Genomic DNA, 13,713 nt, shown 5'->3' with positions numbered 1-13,713 from the left:
GCAGATGTGGGGTACAATTCAGGATTAGGTATACAAATGGTCATTGTACAGTTAAAGTTTGAGCCTCAGTTTGGTCCCCATTTAAATTTCTTAAGTATGAAAATGGTGTTGTGGTTATGTAAGAGGATATTCTTACTGGGGGGAAGTATCTGCTATTATGGTTTCTGCAACTTTTATATGGTATGTGTGTTTATCTATTTATACATAAAGTGTGTATTTACAGAGACAGATGGAACAGATGTGATAAAACATTAACAGTTGGTGAGTGAGTGAAGCCGATTTGTGTGTTCATTGTGTGATTCTTTCTAATCTTCTGTAGTTTGAAGTCTTTAAAAATAAAAAGCGTAGGGAAATGCCTCAAAAGTCAGCTGTGCGCTATAGCGTGGGTTCTCCACCCTCCAATCCCTTTCTTCTGTGTTTACTCATCCCACAGGTTAAGGAGTACTCACTCCTATTACACTTCAGGCTCATTTCATCTGTTCTGCTCTCTCCAGAGACAGTTAACATCCTCCTGGCAATTTGGCTGACTTATGGAAGTGAGGGACCTCAGGATATCGCTGGAGCTCCTTTCTGTGTCTGGGAGTGAGAGCCATTTTTGAGTGACAGAAGGAATACCAGTAGAAGCTAACATTTGCTGACTACTCATTTTGTGCCAGGCACTTTATTTGCACTAGCTCAACTGCTTCTCACAAGCAAACCTTGGGTAGGGTCTCTTGTCACCCCATTTTACAGATGAGGCTAGGGATTGAGGAATCCAGGACTCCATCCACACCCTTCACCTGCTGAGCAGGTCTCAGCCTGGCACTGTGTGGCAATTACCCGGAGAGCATTTGCACAATATACTTATTGCAGGCCTCTCTCCCAGGAGTACGGGGTTATGCACCGGGCTCAGACATCTGCTGTGTGCACAGGTTTGGCTTCAGCCGCCACTGTCACTCTAAGCCTTGGATAAGTTCCCTCCATGACCTGTCTCCTCTCCCATTGACACTTGGGAGAGTGAAGCCCTTTAACAGTAGGGATTTGCTGCAGCCCTTTCTTTTTATCTGCAGCTCCATCCAGATGGGTTGGTCATGGTAGCCTCACAGGATGCAAGTTGGGGCCATGAGTGTGGTTGGACTAGGAAACTTACCAGCACGATTCCCCACCCTTGGCTTGTTGTGGAGTTGTAGCAGGAGCTTAGGTGAAAGTGCCTGTGGAACCCACAGGTAGGGTGACTTTGTGCATCCTCACAAGAATCCTGCGGGCAAGGAGGACAGAGGCACAAAGAGGAGGAGCAGGTTTCAGCTAATGTACTTAATGTAATGCACTTCTGCGATTGAATGAAATCTGTCATTCCTTATATTTTAGATGAATCTCAAGAAAGTTATGCTGAGTGAAAAAGCCAATCCGAAAAGGTTACATACTGCATTATTCCATTTGCATAAAATTTTTCATATAACCAAAATTATAGAGATGGGTCAGATGTGGTAGCTCATGCCTGTACTCTCAGAGTTTTAGGAGACCGAGGCAGGAGGATCAGTTGAGGCCAGGAGTTTGAGGACAGTCTGGGCAACATAGCAAGATCCCATCTCTACCAAAAATTTTTTTAAAAAAACTAACTGGGCGTGGTGGCTCACACCTTTAGCTACTCAGGAGGCTGAAGCGAGAGGATTGCTTGAGCTCACATTCAAGGTTACAGTGAACTATAATAGCACTATAGCACTCTAGCTTGTGTGACAGAGCGAGACCCTGTCTCTAAATATATAAATATATGGAGGACAGATCAGTGGTTTTGAGGATCTAAAGGTTAGAGTGGGGTGCCAGGGTCTCACCAGGGTTGGAGATGTTTCTGCGTCTCAACTGAGTCAGTGTCAGTTTCCTGGTTGTGATACTACACTAGGAGTTTGGGAGCTGTTGCCAGTAGGAAAGTGGGTAAAGGTACCCAGGATTGCTATGCTGCTTCTTACAACTTCGCATGAATGAATCTTCAGTTACTCAAAATAAAAAGTTCAGTTAAAAAAAAAGGTCTATAGCAAATGTGGCAAAATATTACCATCTATGCTATGTGAGTTTGGGGTACCTGGAAGTTGATTATATTTGTTATATTATTTTCATGATTTTCTGAATAAATTTCTAGTAAAAATATCCCCACCCCCACCAGCAATACCTACCCAGCCTTTTATGCATAAAGCCCTGCCCAAGACCTGCACTTGGTCCCCTCCAGATGGTGTGCTGGAGTGCAGGACCGCAGGAGCAGGCACTTAGCTGTGGTGCTGTTGACTCCGGTTGAGAACTGCCCTTCTGACTTCACACTGTCCTTAGCTAACCTTGGAAAACATTGAATGCTCTTTGGGTGTTGGGACTTTCTATACTTTCTATTGCTCCACTAAATCACCTTGGTGTTATTGAAGAAATCACACTCGTATACTTCATGACAGCAACCTCTAGACTAAAAGCACCATCACAAGGAGAGCTGTCTTTTTTTTTATAAAATCCTTTAGTTTTATATTTAAAAAATAGAGACACACATATCAGAATGTGCTTATTACACAGCTAAAGCACAACTTCACCACACAATCAAAAGGGACTAAATGAGACACACAAAAGAGCTTAAACGCAAAAATAGAGAAGGATATCCAAAGATCAGTTAGATTGGCATGCAATTTTAATAATTATTAAAGAGCAAAGTGTTTCCAACCCAGTGTCACTAGGATGTCTTGGCCAGAAAAGGTCTATTCACACGGATTCTGAATAACAATCAGAAGATACTCCTTATCTGTGGAGAGACATGAACAGAATTAATTCACCCTAACAATTAAATTTAACAATGAATACTTCAGATAGTCTGCTTTTCTTTTCAAAACCTCATACAGACCCTGTGTAGACTAATGGTTTCCTACCCTGGTTGCATATCAGAGTCACTTGTTGAGTCTTTAGAAAATACCCATTTTCCAGGGCCTAGCCCCAGTGATTCTGATTTCATTGGCCTGGGGTGGAGTCCTACGCACAAATTTTTTTTAAAAAAAACCCTCCAAGTAATTTTAATGTGTAGCCAAGGTAAGAGGTATTAAAAAAAAAGCTTCAGTTGATAGGCAATTCTGAGTTGATAGATGTGTTATATAGAAGTTTGTTCTAGACTAGATTTAGGAACACAGGTCCCATTTTATAGCCATTTAGAAACACTGTGAATGTAATTTCTTCAGGGAAAGAAGTGTTTCTGTGGCTGCTGTCTTCCGGTAGACCAGGTGGATGTGATTCTCCACAGGGAGAGTTTCAGATCCTGCAGGCCATGGACCCACCCCCCACTTTATCCCAGGACAAAGGACCCTTCTCCCACTCTCCAGAGAACCTGTGTGCTAAGTGTACTGAGAATGAGACCTGCATCTTCTAAATTTTTGATTACTAATAAAAAATTCAAGTGGGTAAGGTTCAGCTTGTTCAAAAGTCAAATTAATTGCTCATTTGATACAGTTTTTAGGATAGGGGTTTTCAGATTCAAATGTCATTTTGTAATAGAAGAATACCATGTTTCAGAATGTATACTAAAATCTATACTCCCCAGTCTTTCAAATAAGGCTTTTATCTAGTAAAGTAGAAAGATTCTTTAACTAGAAATGAAATGCCAATTTACCTGGAGCTACCATGATTTCATGTTTCTTTGATCTGATCCTAAGAAAAGTGAGGTCGTTCTGAGGATCAATATCACGGACAGTGCTCTTGGTCTTCATTGTCAGCTGATGAAGAAGACCTGCATATTGAACTGTTGTCGAGTTGTCCAAGGTTGTTCGGATCGGAATACCTATCACGAGATGTAACTTAGAGTTAAATTACTTTCTAATTATAAAATCAGTATACAAACTGTCGAAGTATTGGAAAGTACTCCTAGTTGTGAAGAGGAAGAAAAAGTGGTGACTGGTATTACTCACTGGTAACAATTTTAGTTTTTTTCTTCCTTTTTTTGGTCTCTACATAGATTTTTAAGTATAGTTGAGTCAAATTATATTTATTAATGTGACAGTTGCTTTTTTCTTCATTTAAATTTTTTTCATTTAAACTTCAGAAGTTGCCCTATTTGACAATGTCATACACATTATTTTTAATTAGTGTACACGTTATGGTTTTATGGATATATCATAATATAATCTCCCATTGTTTAGTCCTTTGGTACTTTAAATTTTTTATAGCTAATGGAACAATCAACAGTTTTGTGCATAAATCTTTTGGAAGCTGTTAATTTATTAATTCAATCCTAAGTTAACATGTTTTTATATAAATGCATTTCCCCGAGTGTCCTGTCTACAGTGAGCCTGCTTTGAAAAGCTTGGTATGTGACATGGTTTTAGTCTTCTTCCTTGAGGCCAGAAACATAAAGGGATATAACTGCACATGCTCAAGAGTATATCAAAAGGGATTTTCAAAATTTCTTTGTAACTCCTCACACAGTATTCTAAGAACCTTACATTTTATGTTAGAAAATGTGGTGACAAAGATACTGTAGTTTTTCTGTGCATTCCCTGGTTTGAACTCATTTTTGGTTTAAACATTATTAAATGTGGCTACTTGAGCTCTATTGTTCTATTACACAAGTTTAAAACAAAACCTGTTAACTAGAAAATTCTAGCCAGACAAATATGCAAGTGTAATTCAAATTCGTTGAAATCAGTCTAGCTCAGCAGGCACTATAGTAGGTATTTGACATACATTGTATCTGATTAGAGATAACCTTCATATTATTTTGAGAATTACCATATAGTCAGGGAATTCCGGGGATTTTATTTTCAAATTTGCCTTTATTTAAGGGGGACATATGGAGGTGAATTTGGGACTATCAAATTCCTAAAGTATCTGTATTGAGGTCAATCAATACAAGCTTCTTGGTTTTCCTTCAGAGAATGCAGCTCCAGAAACTATCAAACAAGAGAAGCACTTTCAAGAGTGGAAGACTGTTACAAACTTAGGATTTTACCGAGTTTCCATAAAACTCTTGAAGATCATCCATTTTGACTTTGAAACAGACTGATTTTCTTTCAAGATAACTGCTAGCCCCAGAATAGGTCTTGCTGAACAGTATTAAGATAATATTTACAGGGAGACCTATTCAATAAATAAAGTATTATAAAAAACCTTGTTATTTGTTGGCCACTTTCTCCCTGGAAGGCAGTCAGTTGTCTTTCACACCCGATGAAAGGTTACAAAGCATGGATCTTGAACAAGCAGGAAATGGAAGTATTAGTGAGTTCTCAACCTTTGAAGATAATTTTTTGATGAATAGCTTTATTTTGCATCCTAAATAATAACTACCTACTAACTCTGTGGTGCTCAGTATCAAAACAAGAAATACAACCAGAATAAATTATTTAAAATGTAGATGACAGGATTATGAATCAGATGCTCAGGTCTATTTAGTTAGTCTATTCATGGATTCAAGTCAATAAATAAAACAGATAGCCCTTCTGAATAATAAGTGTGTACTATGGAAACATATGGAGCATTTCATATCCACCACAGACACTTAAAAAAATCAATCAACAAATTTTTATTGAGCTCTTGCTTGGTACCATGTGATGTAATTAAAAAATAATTTATGAAGAAGTAATTTTAGGGCATGTTATAAAATTCACCCACTTCCCTCCTTAGAAGCAATCATTTCTCCCAATTTCTGAGGTATTCTTTAAGAGATGTTTTAGGTCTATTTAGGAATGTATGTGTTGGGGTTTGTAGTATTTATTTTACTGTTATCATTCTATATTCTGTGCCTTAAATTTTTCATTTAATATGCTTTGGAAATTGTTTGATTCAGTACACATAAAGCTAAGTCATTCATGTTAGTGTCTGAATAATAGTCTGTTGAAAGGATGTTTTGCAATATACCTAACTAATATGTCCTCCTAATGGGCATTTAGGCTATTTCCAATCTTTGACTTTCATAAACATGGCTACAGAACATGTCCCTATGCATGCCATTTCATATTTGTATATACGTGTAGGATACATTCTTAAAATGGAACTCCTAGACAAAGAGTCTGTGAATTTTAAAATTTGATACTGCTGAATTTATGGTACTACCTTAAACATGCCTCTTTATGATCCTAGTAAGCGGGTACTCATAATTTCAGTTTGTCATCTTCAACTGTACATTTGTACTGTGGCTGATGGATTGTATTTCAAAATAAAAGAAATGGGCTGAATGGCCAATAAAATCTTATGGAATTCAAATGATAGATTATTAGAAATGTCAGGAATATTTAAAATTAAAAGCTCACAGAAATCAAGCTTGTATATATAAGAATATATGACAGATCTGACTACCTGGGAGAGAAATATATATATACATATACATGTACGTACATATATATTTGCCAGTCTCTAATTCAATGATATGTGTTGTAGTATTGTAAACAATGACTGGTTTTATAAATGGGAAACCAATGTTAACAAAATACCTACTCTAATCAAAACTTATACTACTCAGCATTGGGCTAAATTGATAAATCTACTTTATTGTTATTAATAGGAAGTCTAAGTTTCAATAACAGTGAAAACAAAAAACAATATTTAACATCATATGATGGCATCTAGATGAATAGTAGAAGGCCTACCTAACCACAAATACACTTATAAAATGCTAAAATCATTTATCTAGAATTAGTAGACCAAAACCACCAGTATAGAAAAAGAATACATAAACACCATTTTAGTTAAATATTTTTGGTATTAAATTTCATGGGACTTCCCAAAGCTGCAAAGTTGCAAAGCTGCACCATAATAAATGAACTTTCATCTAAAATTTAGTAGGCTATTGAAATTGGTATTTTATTACATTCTGGTCACACAACTTATATCATATGCTATTAATAAACATCCTTACAATATACTCTGGTTGTGAATAATCTGACCACAAAATTAAGTCCCTCATTTATATCTTGGAGAAAAAGGTTAATTTGGCTTTTAGGTAAAAACTTGAATAAGTATCCAGAAATCTTAAAAAGTACCCCTGAATTCTAATACAATCTTAACCTAGAAATGGTTAAATAGAGGTGAATGAGTGTTGAAAATAAGATTTTGTTGCTTTCAGATAAGTGTTAGTTGAGAAACCTCAGGAAAATAAAGTGAAAATCACTTTTCATCCCACCACTCAGAGATGATCACTATAACACAGAGATGATCCTTTCTTCCATATTTATTTGAAGTGTATATGTGCACCTGGCTATATATAGGATTAGAAGATGCTGTATTCTTCTCTGCATTTTTCATCTAATATTGTGATTAGTTTCCTGTGAGACTAAACATTCCTTAACATTTTAAGTAGAGTATTCTTCATCAAGTAAATATTACAGTTACTTTAAAATTCACCTACTGCTGTGATAGATTGATTTACTTACGTTTACTTATTTATTCATTGCTATTATATTAGTATATGATGAGCCAGTGAGTATCCTAGTACTTAAATCTTTTCTTCATTACTCCTTAGGATACATTCCTAGCCCTCCTCAGTGATCAGTGTTCCAGTGACTGAATCTCCTCTGTAATTGGTGCTCTGGGCACTGGACCTCATCTCTGAGGAGTGGAATTTTAGATCAAAGGGGTGGGTATTTTTCAGACATTTGATGTATGCTCCAGGATCCTACTTTAAGCTTTTCCAAGGAAGCACAGTAGATGAGTTGTACTGGATGTTATAGGTGAATGCATCTGTACAGGGTTGAACAGTCCTGCCCCCAAATTCAAATCCACCATAAACCTCAGACGGTGACCTTATTTAAAAAAAGAGTCTTTATAGATGTAATTAGTTTATATGAGGTCATACTTGATGAGGGTAGGCCCTAACTGGAGTTCTTATGTAAAAATAAGAGAGGCACAGAAGCACAGAGAAAATGCCGTGTGATGCAAGAGGCAGAGACTGGAATGATGCATCTATAAGCCAAGGAATACCAGGGATTGACAAAACCACCAGAAGTTAGGAAGAGGGAAGAGAGGATCCCTCCTATAGTCTTCAAGGAGGGTACGACCCTGAGACATCCTGAAGTCAATTTCTAGCTTCATAACTAAGAGAGAATACATTTCCATTCATTTGGCATTGAGTTATTTTTTATTTTATAAAACAAATAAAATGTTTTACCTATACAAATGAATTAAAAATTTCCAATTTTCAGAACAAATTTATTTATAGTTTTATTAAGTGTTGGTCATTGTGCCAGGCATTCAACACTTATTGTGTCATTTAATTATCAAAACCACTAGTAAGGTAGGACATTGCCCATTATTAATGGCAAGAAACTGTAGCTCATGGTTTAAACAGATCTTCAGTTAATTGTTGCTCAATAAATATTAACTGATGGATTTTGCCCAAACACTGAGTTGGTAATATGCCAGTTCCATGTCTATACCACAAATTATGTGAAGTAATATATCTTATTTGAACAAATGCTCTGAAATTTCTGTACCCTCTCGCCCTTATAAGTTAGCAGTGAAAACAGTGAAAACCCTGCCTAAGTTAGCAGTGAAAACAGCAGGAACCTTTGAGGACTCCCCATCATAGCTGAGCATGGAACAATGTTCCAGAGAAAATGCTATGTGGATTCTTAACAAGGATTGTGCAAGAGTAGATTTCTGGCAAGTTTACAGATTTCACAGTTGGAAATGTATTGGCATTTTTTATGCTATATCCACAAAGACAACCTATACATGATATCCAAATTAATTCTCAAATATTTTTATTATATATGGTAAAGGAAACATTCCATTTAAAATGAAGACTAAAACACCGTATCCCTTAAAATGTTAAAACAAAGCAAATTTCCAACTACGATATTCTCCTTCTTTTCAATATGATAATTTTATTGGTACTTATGAAATTTTGGAAGAGAATTACCAAAGTTTTAAAAAGTAGACAATGTATAGTATTTCTTAGAAATATATAAACATTTTTTCAATATGTCTTATTCATATTTATATCCCTAGCTCTTAGCAGAGCGCTTGGCATAGAACAGATAGTCAATAGATGTTTGATAAGCAAATGTTATAATATAAATGTATATTAAATATAAATGTATATTTGTATAAAATATACAAATATATATTTGATTTCAAATTCTAAGGTGTATATCTTAAGGACTGACACAACAAACAGGTTTCTGGCAGGTTTCTGCATGCCAAGGAGACAGTCTGTGATGTATTTACCTTCCGCATTTACAACCATAGTGCCAATAACCCCTTTATGGCTCTGGATTCTCTTTAGGGTTTCCTCCACCTCTGCCTGGAAGAGATCAGAAGGAAATTACCCAAAAGCGTCTTTGTGGAGACTCCAAATCTAAGAAGAATAATGTTTAGAAAGATACCCACTAACCTATCTTCTTAACCTAAGATACTGGGTGATATAACCTCATATTTTTGATAGACAACTTTCAAATTGTCAATTCCCACATAAAAACCTACATAAGATGCCCCCTGCATACAATCCTGACAAATCTGTTAGCTTGAACACTTGTAGAGAGAGAGCGTACTGACTACCAAGAGATCACTCTATTTTTATGTTTCCATTTGCTAGAAAAGTATTCTTTACATTGCACAGAAATCTGTCCCAGATCATCTTTTACTCATTGATCTTGCTGCATTCACATGAAAAATTTCTTTTCTATATTACCGTTCTTTAATATTTCCAGAGCTATGCCATGGCTTCCCTCTGTCTAAAAGTGGTCCTTAATGAGAAATCTTATTTTCATTACCTAAGAGTTCAGATGGTTAAATATACAGAAAGAATTCTATAAAATAACATAACCAGGATTATCTTGATAACTATAGCTTGTGTCTCAGTGCAAGCTAAATATTCTACCAAGAATGATCAACTTGGAATCCATTATTGTGCTTTAAAGTGATCTTTTTGAATCTTAAGCATAGACTGTATTGGTCCAGTTTCCATCTCCTCTAGACACACTGAAATAAACAATAATGCTTTCTAAATCTGCATATTGTTCATGACTGAGCAATCAGTGAATATTAGGAATTCAAACAGAGTTATGCAGAGTTTCTTGATAAGGGTTTGTTGTGTTCTCTTTCCTCAATATAACACAGGTGATCATTATGTTACTTTAGTCAAAAGATAGTTTTCTTTTGCACCTAATGTGGGCATGAACACTTATTTCCTCTTTTCCACCTCCAAAGCAGGTGTTTTCCGAATTTCAGGTATTTGTGTACTAGACTGACGATTTTTGCTATCGTGAATACCATTTATATTATTTAGCTAGCATGTTCTTTAAATGATCAGACTGCTAAAAGCTTAAATAAATGCATTTTAAGAGGAAACTACACATCACTACCACAAAGAGAAACTTGGTATTATTTGTCATAAATAGAAATAACTGTAAAAACAAACAAAACAAAGAGAACATACTGTTAAATTCTACTGCAGTGAGAGGGCTGAGCTTGAGGTCTGCTCTTCAAGTGAAAAAAAAAAAAAAGGAAATTATCAAATGATAGTGATGGTACTAAGGAACTAACAGTGTCAGAAACTTCCTCCTATATATAGTCTGAAGGCTGAGCCAAATGAACAAGGATAACTGTCTCCCGAAGTGATTCACTCTGTTATTAGGCATTCCTGGGCCATCATATGTAGCAACTCATATAGTCTGGGAAACACTGCAATGAAGCGTAATAGTTTACAGGGGATCAATCATTTACTGCATGTTTCGTAATCTTTAAGATTATGACCACCTTACAACCATTGTCCTCGTTTACTTATTTGATGTCTTCACTTTTCTCCAAACTTCTTCCTCTGCACTTCCTGGCCTTCTGTCCCTCTTTCTTCCCAGCTGTTTCTCTTCACATGATTTCTGTGTCTTCCGTACTAATACACTCTCTTTTGCTGTTGTTTTTTTTTGAGCCGGAGTCTCACTCTGTCGCCCAGACTGGAGGGCAGGGGCCGCTCCCGGCCACCGCAGTCTCGACCTGCTGGGCTCCGGCGATCCTTCCGCCTCAGCCGTCCGAGTAGCCGGAATTACAGGCACGCGCTACCACGCCCGGCAACACACTCTCTTAAATTCCCGTTTCATTCCTCTCTGAAGCTCTTTGCTCGTAAGTACTCATGCCCCTGTCTCTGCTTTATTTTTTTATTTTTGGGGGGGAGGGGGGGCAACGGCTCTCCCCTCCCTCGCTCTCCTCTTTATTTTCCCTCCTCTCTCAATATCTCCCCTAGCTCCCCTCTCGATTCCCTTGCACTCTTGTCTTCCTCCTCTCTCAGGATCTCTTCCTCCTCTCCATCTCGCACCTCAACCGCTGCAAACTTTTCTGGCTCCCAGGATTTCTTATCCCTCTCAGCATCTTTCATCCCCTCACACTCTTCCCTTCTTCAGCATCACCCCTCCCCAAGTATCACCCCGAAATCAACCATCAAGACCACCTCCACCCGTCTAGACATCCTCCCCCTTTCGAAGGTCTTCCTCTCGCCCCTCCAGGAAGCTTCTGGAGCCACCGGCGACCCCGGAATCGCCGGGTCTGGGTAGGCCCCGGAAGCCGGGTAGTGAAAGACCCTGCCGGTCAGTGCCCTTGGGGAGCCGGGGCACGGACCGAGACCTCTGATTTACCATCGCGCCGGGGGCGAAAGCCTGGGCTCAGTTAGCGGCCACAGTCTCCTGGGATGTCGACAACGCTTCCAGCCGTTGCTAGGAGACAAGGGAGGAAGTAACCTTCCGGAAGCGCCGCGTTCGCGCATGCGCACGCGTTGGTCGGGCAGACGCCAGGGGCGGGGCTTCCGCCCTGCGTGGTCCTGAGGCCTTTCGGCCGCCGTAGGCGAGGGTGCGCGAAGTGGGTAGCAGGTGCGCACCTGGGCTTGGCCTAGGGCTGGGCGAGGGGGCGGGGGGGGGGAAGAGGGGAGTGGGCTAGGCTCTTGACAAGCCTTTGTCCATCCGTCCATCCAACCATCCGACTATCATCCATCCCTCCATCCCTTTAGGTACGCGTTAATATGACAGCCAGTCATTAGTGAGCTGCTTATTGACCACCCAGCAGGAGCCAGGCTCACTTCTGGGCCTGGGTACGTTCTAGCGGGGGAGGCAGACGAAATGCCACTGACGAAGCAGTAATATCCACGTGTGATACATGCTTTGGAGCAAATAAGCCGGGGATGGATGTGTTGTTTAAGAATTTGGTGATAGGCCGGGCAACAGAGTGAGACGCCAACTCAAAAAATAAATAAATAAAAGAATTTGGTAATAGGCTCAACTCCCTGTGACGACAGGTCCCTTAGTACGGCCCTGTGCATCACGGATAACGTTTGCCCTCTCCCACTCCCAATAGTTTTTATATTGAAGAAACACACACATACACAATTTTTGTATCTACTCACACCTAAATGGGTAAAGTGCCCTCTCGCATTTTTATGTTCTCACCTAATTGTAACCCCCTACTGCTGTCAACTCAATTGCAGAGTTGCTACTTCTCTGTATTTTTGTTCAACGTGTTTGAGTCTTTCCTTTTGGAATCTTTTTGTCAACAGTTCTGAGTTACCGACAAATTGCAAATGGTAGTGCTGGAGTTTCTACAAATCACCACGGAAGAGAATTCCATTTGAGTATTTCAAAAATTGATGGAGGAAACGTGTTGAAGATCAATTAGGGGTGGTCAGAAGTCAGTTTACCTCTTGTAGCCTTGGAGGAAGAGACCACTCTTTACGAAGTGCAGCAGGAAAATTTTTATGGCTAGTCATATTATGACTTCCTGAGGTTTGAAGAGCACAAATATTGATTACAAGATTGTAAGTTGGGAATACATCTCCACTGGGACCATGCTACAGTGGCTTCCTATAATACTGATTCCATTTGTGTTTCCATTTCCAAAAAGTAGTCTCACACTAAACAAGGCACACCTATTGCTAGGAATGTCAATTAGATTCTGAATGGGCCCTTGTTAGGGATGCTCTGGTACAGTTTTGAACTCATTGGTGGTTTTGGACTAGATAATCCATTTCAACTGACTCTATCATCAGACACACTTTGAGAAGCTCTATTGCTTCAATTTCTATTGGAGTATAGGCAATTCTGATCACTGTACTCTCTTTTTTTCCTTCAAGAAATTATACTTCTCAAAAAGTCAGTTCTGATGATTTGGGAAAGACATTTAGAGTTGTGGAGGAGGAGTCTGAGTCTGAGTCAGATGTGTGTGTGTGTGTGTGTGTGTGTGTGTGTGTGTGTGTGTGTGTGTACAGATAACTTAACTGATTGACTATAGCTACCATTTTGCAGTAATAAGAATATCAATCTTTACAGTAATACTGGTTGAATTGAATAAAGACTGATTCTTGGGCTCTCTGGGTGTTTTCTGATAAAGAAGATTTCTATTTGTGTAGCCATTTGTTTTTCTTATAAAAATCAGTGCACCATGTCTGATATGTCAATCAGCTTTAATGAAAGAACCAACTGCATATGCATGGGTGTGAATTCCTCATTCCTGAAGTCAGAGTGTCAAGTTCATTCAATAGCTGACAGCTGTGATTACAGCAAAGAATGACTCCAGCATAAAAGACACTGACAGGAGAACCCAACTGCTGAAAAAGAAATAAGAAGTAGCCAAACTGACTTCCAACCAACCGTCAAGTTAACTCACTATGCACAGAAAATCAATGGAAAGAATATGAACTGTTTTCTCTTTATCAGTTTTTCACTTCTAATTATTCCTTGGAGCTAGCTTGATTTAATTTTTATGCCTTTTTGGGATTATAGTGGATATCTAGAGCTGTGCTATATA

General features: G+C 38.5%; 1 protein-coding gene across 2 annotated transcripts; it reads right to left on the bottom strand.

Annotated features, from left to right (window-relative positions):
- Window positions 1–2,457: 2,457 nt before the first annotated feature.
- On the bottom strand, window positions 2,458–11,884 carry DYNLRB2 (dynein light chain roadblock-type 2). 2 transcript variants are annotated; one of them, XM_021716035.1, is made up of 4 exons: window positions 11,795–11,884; window positions 9,157–9,232; window positions 3,611–3,778; window positions 2,458–2,755 (listed from the first exon to the last, which is right to left on the bottom strand). In XM_021716035.1, the coding sequence occupies exons 1-4, from the start codon at window positions 11,882–11,884 to the stop codon at window positions 2,712–2,714; spliced, it is 378 nt and encodes a 125-aa protein (XP_021571710.1). In that variant the 3' UTR covers window positions 2,458–2,711. The 2 variants fall into 2 exon arrangements, with proteins under 2 accessions (XP_021571710.1, XP_008063160.1); XM_008064969.1 differs by lacking the exon at window positions 11,795–11,884 and adding an exon at window positions 11,556–11,671.
- Window positions 11,885–13,713: the final 1,829 nt, after the last annotated feature.

Source organism: Carlito syrichta, unplaced genomic scaffold, assembly GCF_000164805.1.
Source record: "Carlito syrichta isolate Samal-C Ts95f unplaced genomic scaffold, Tarsius_syrichta-2.0.1 Scaffold308119, whole genome shotgun sequence".
NCBI classification, from domain to species: domain Eukaryota; kingdom Metazoa; phylum Chordata; class Mammalia; order Primates; family Tarsiidae; genus Carlito; species Carlito syrichta.
Note: the sequence above shows the minus strand (reverse complement) of the source record. Positions and strands in the feature narration are given on the sequence as shown.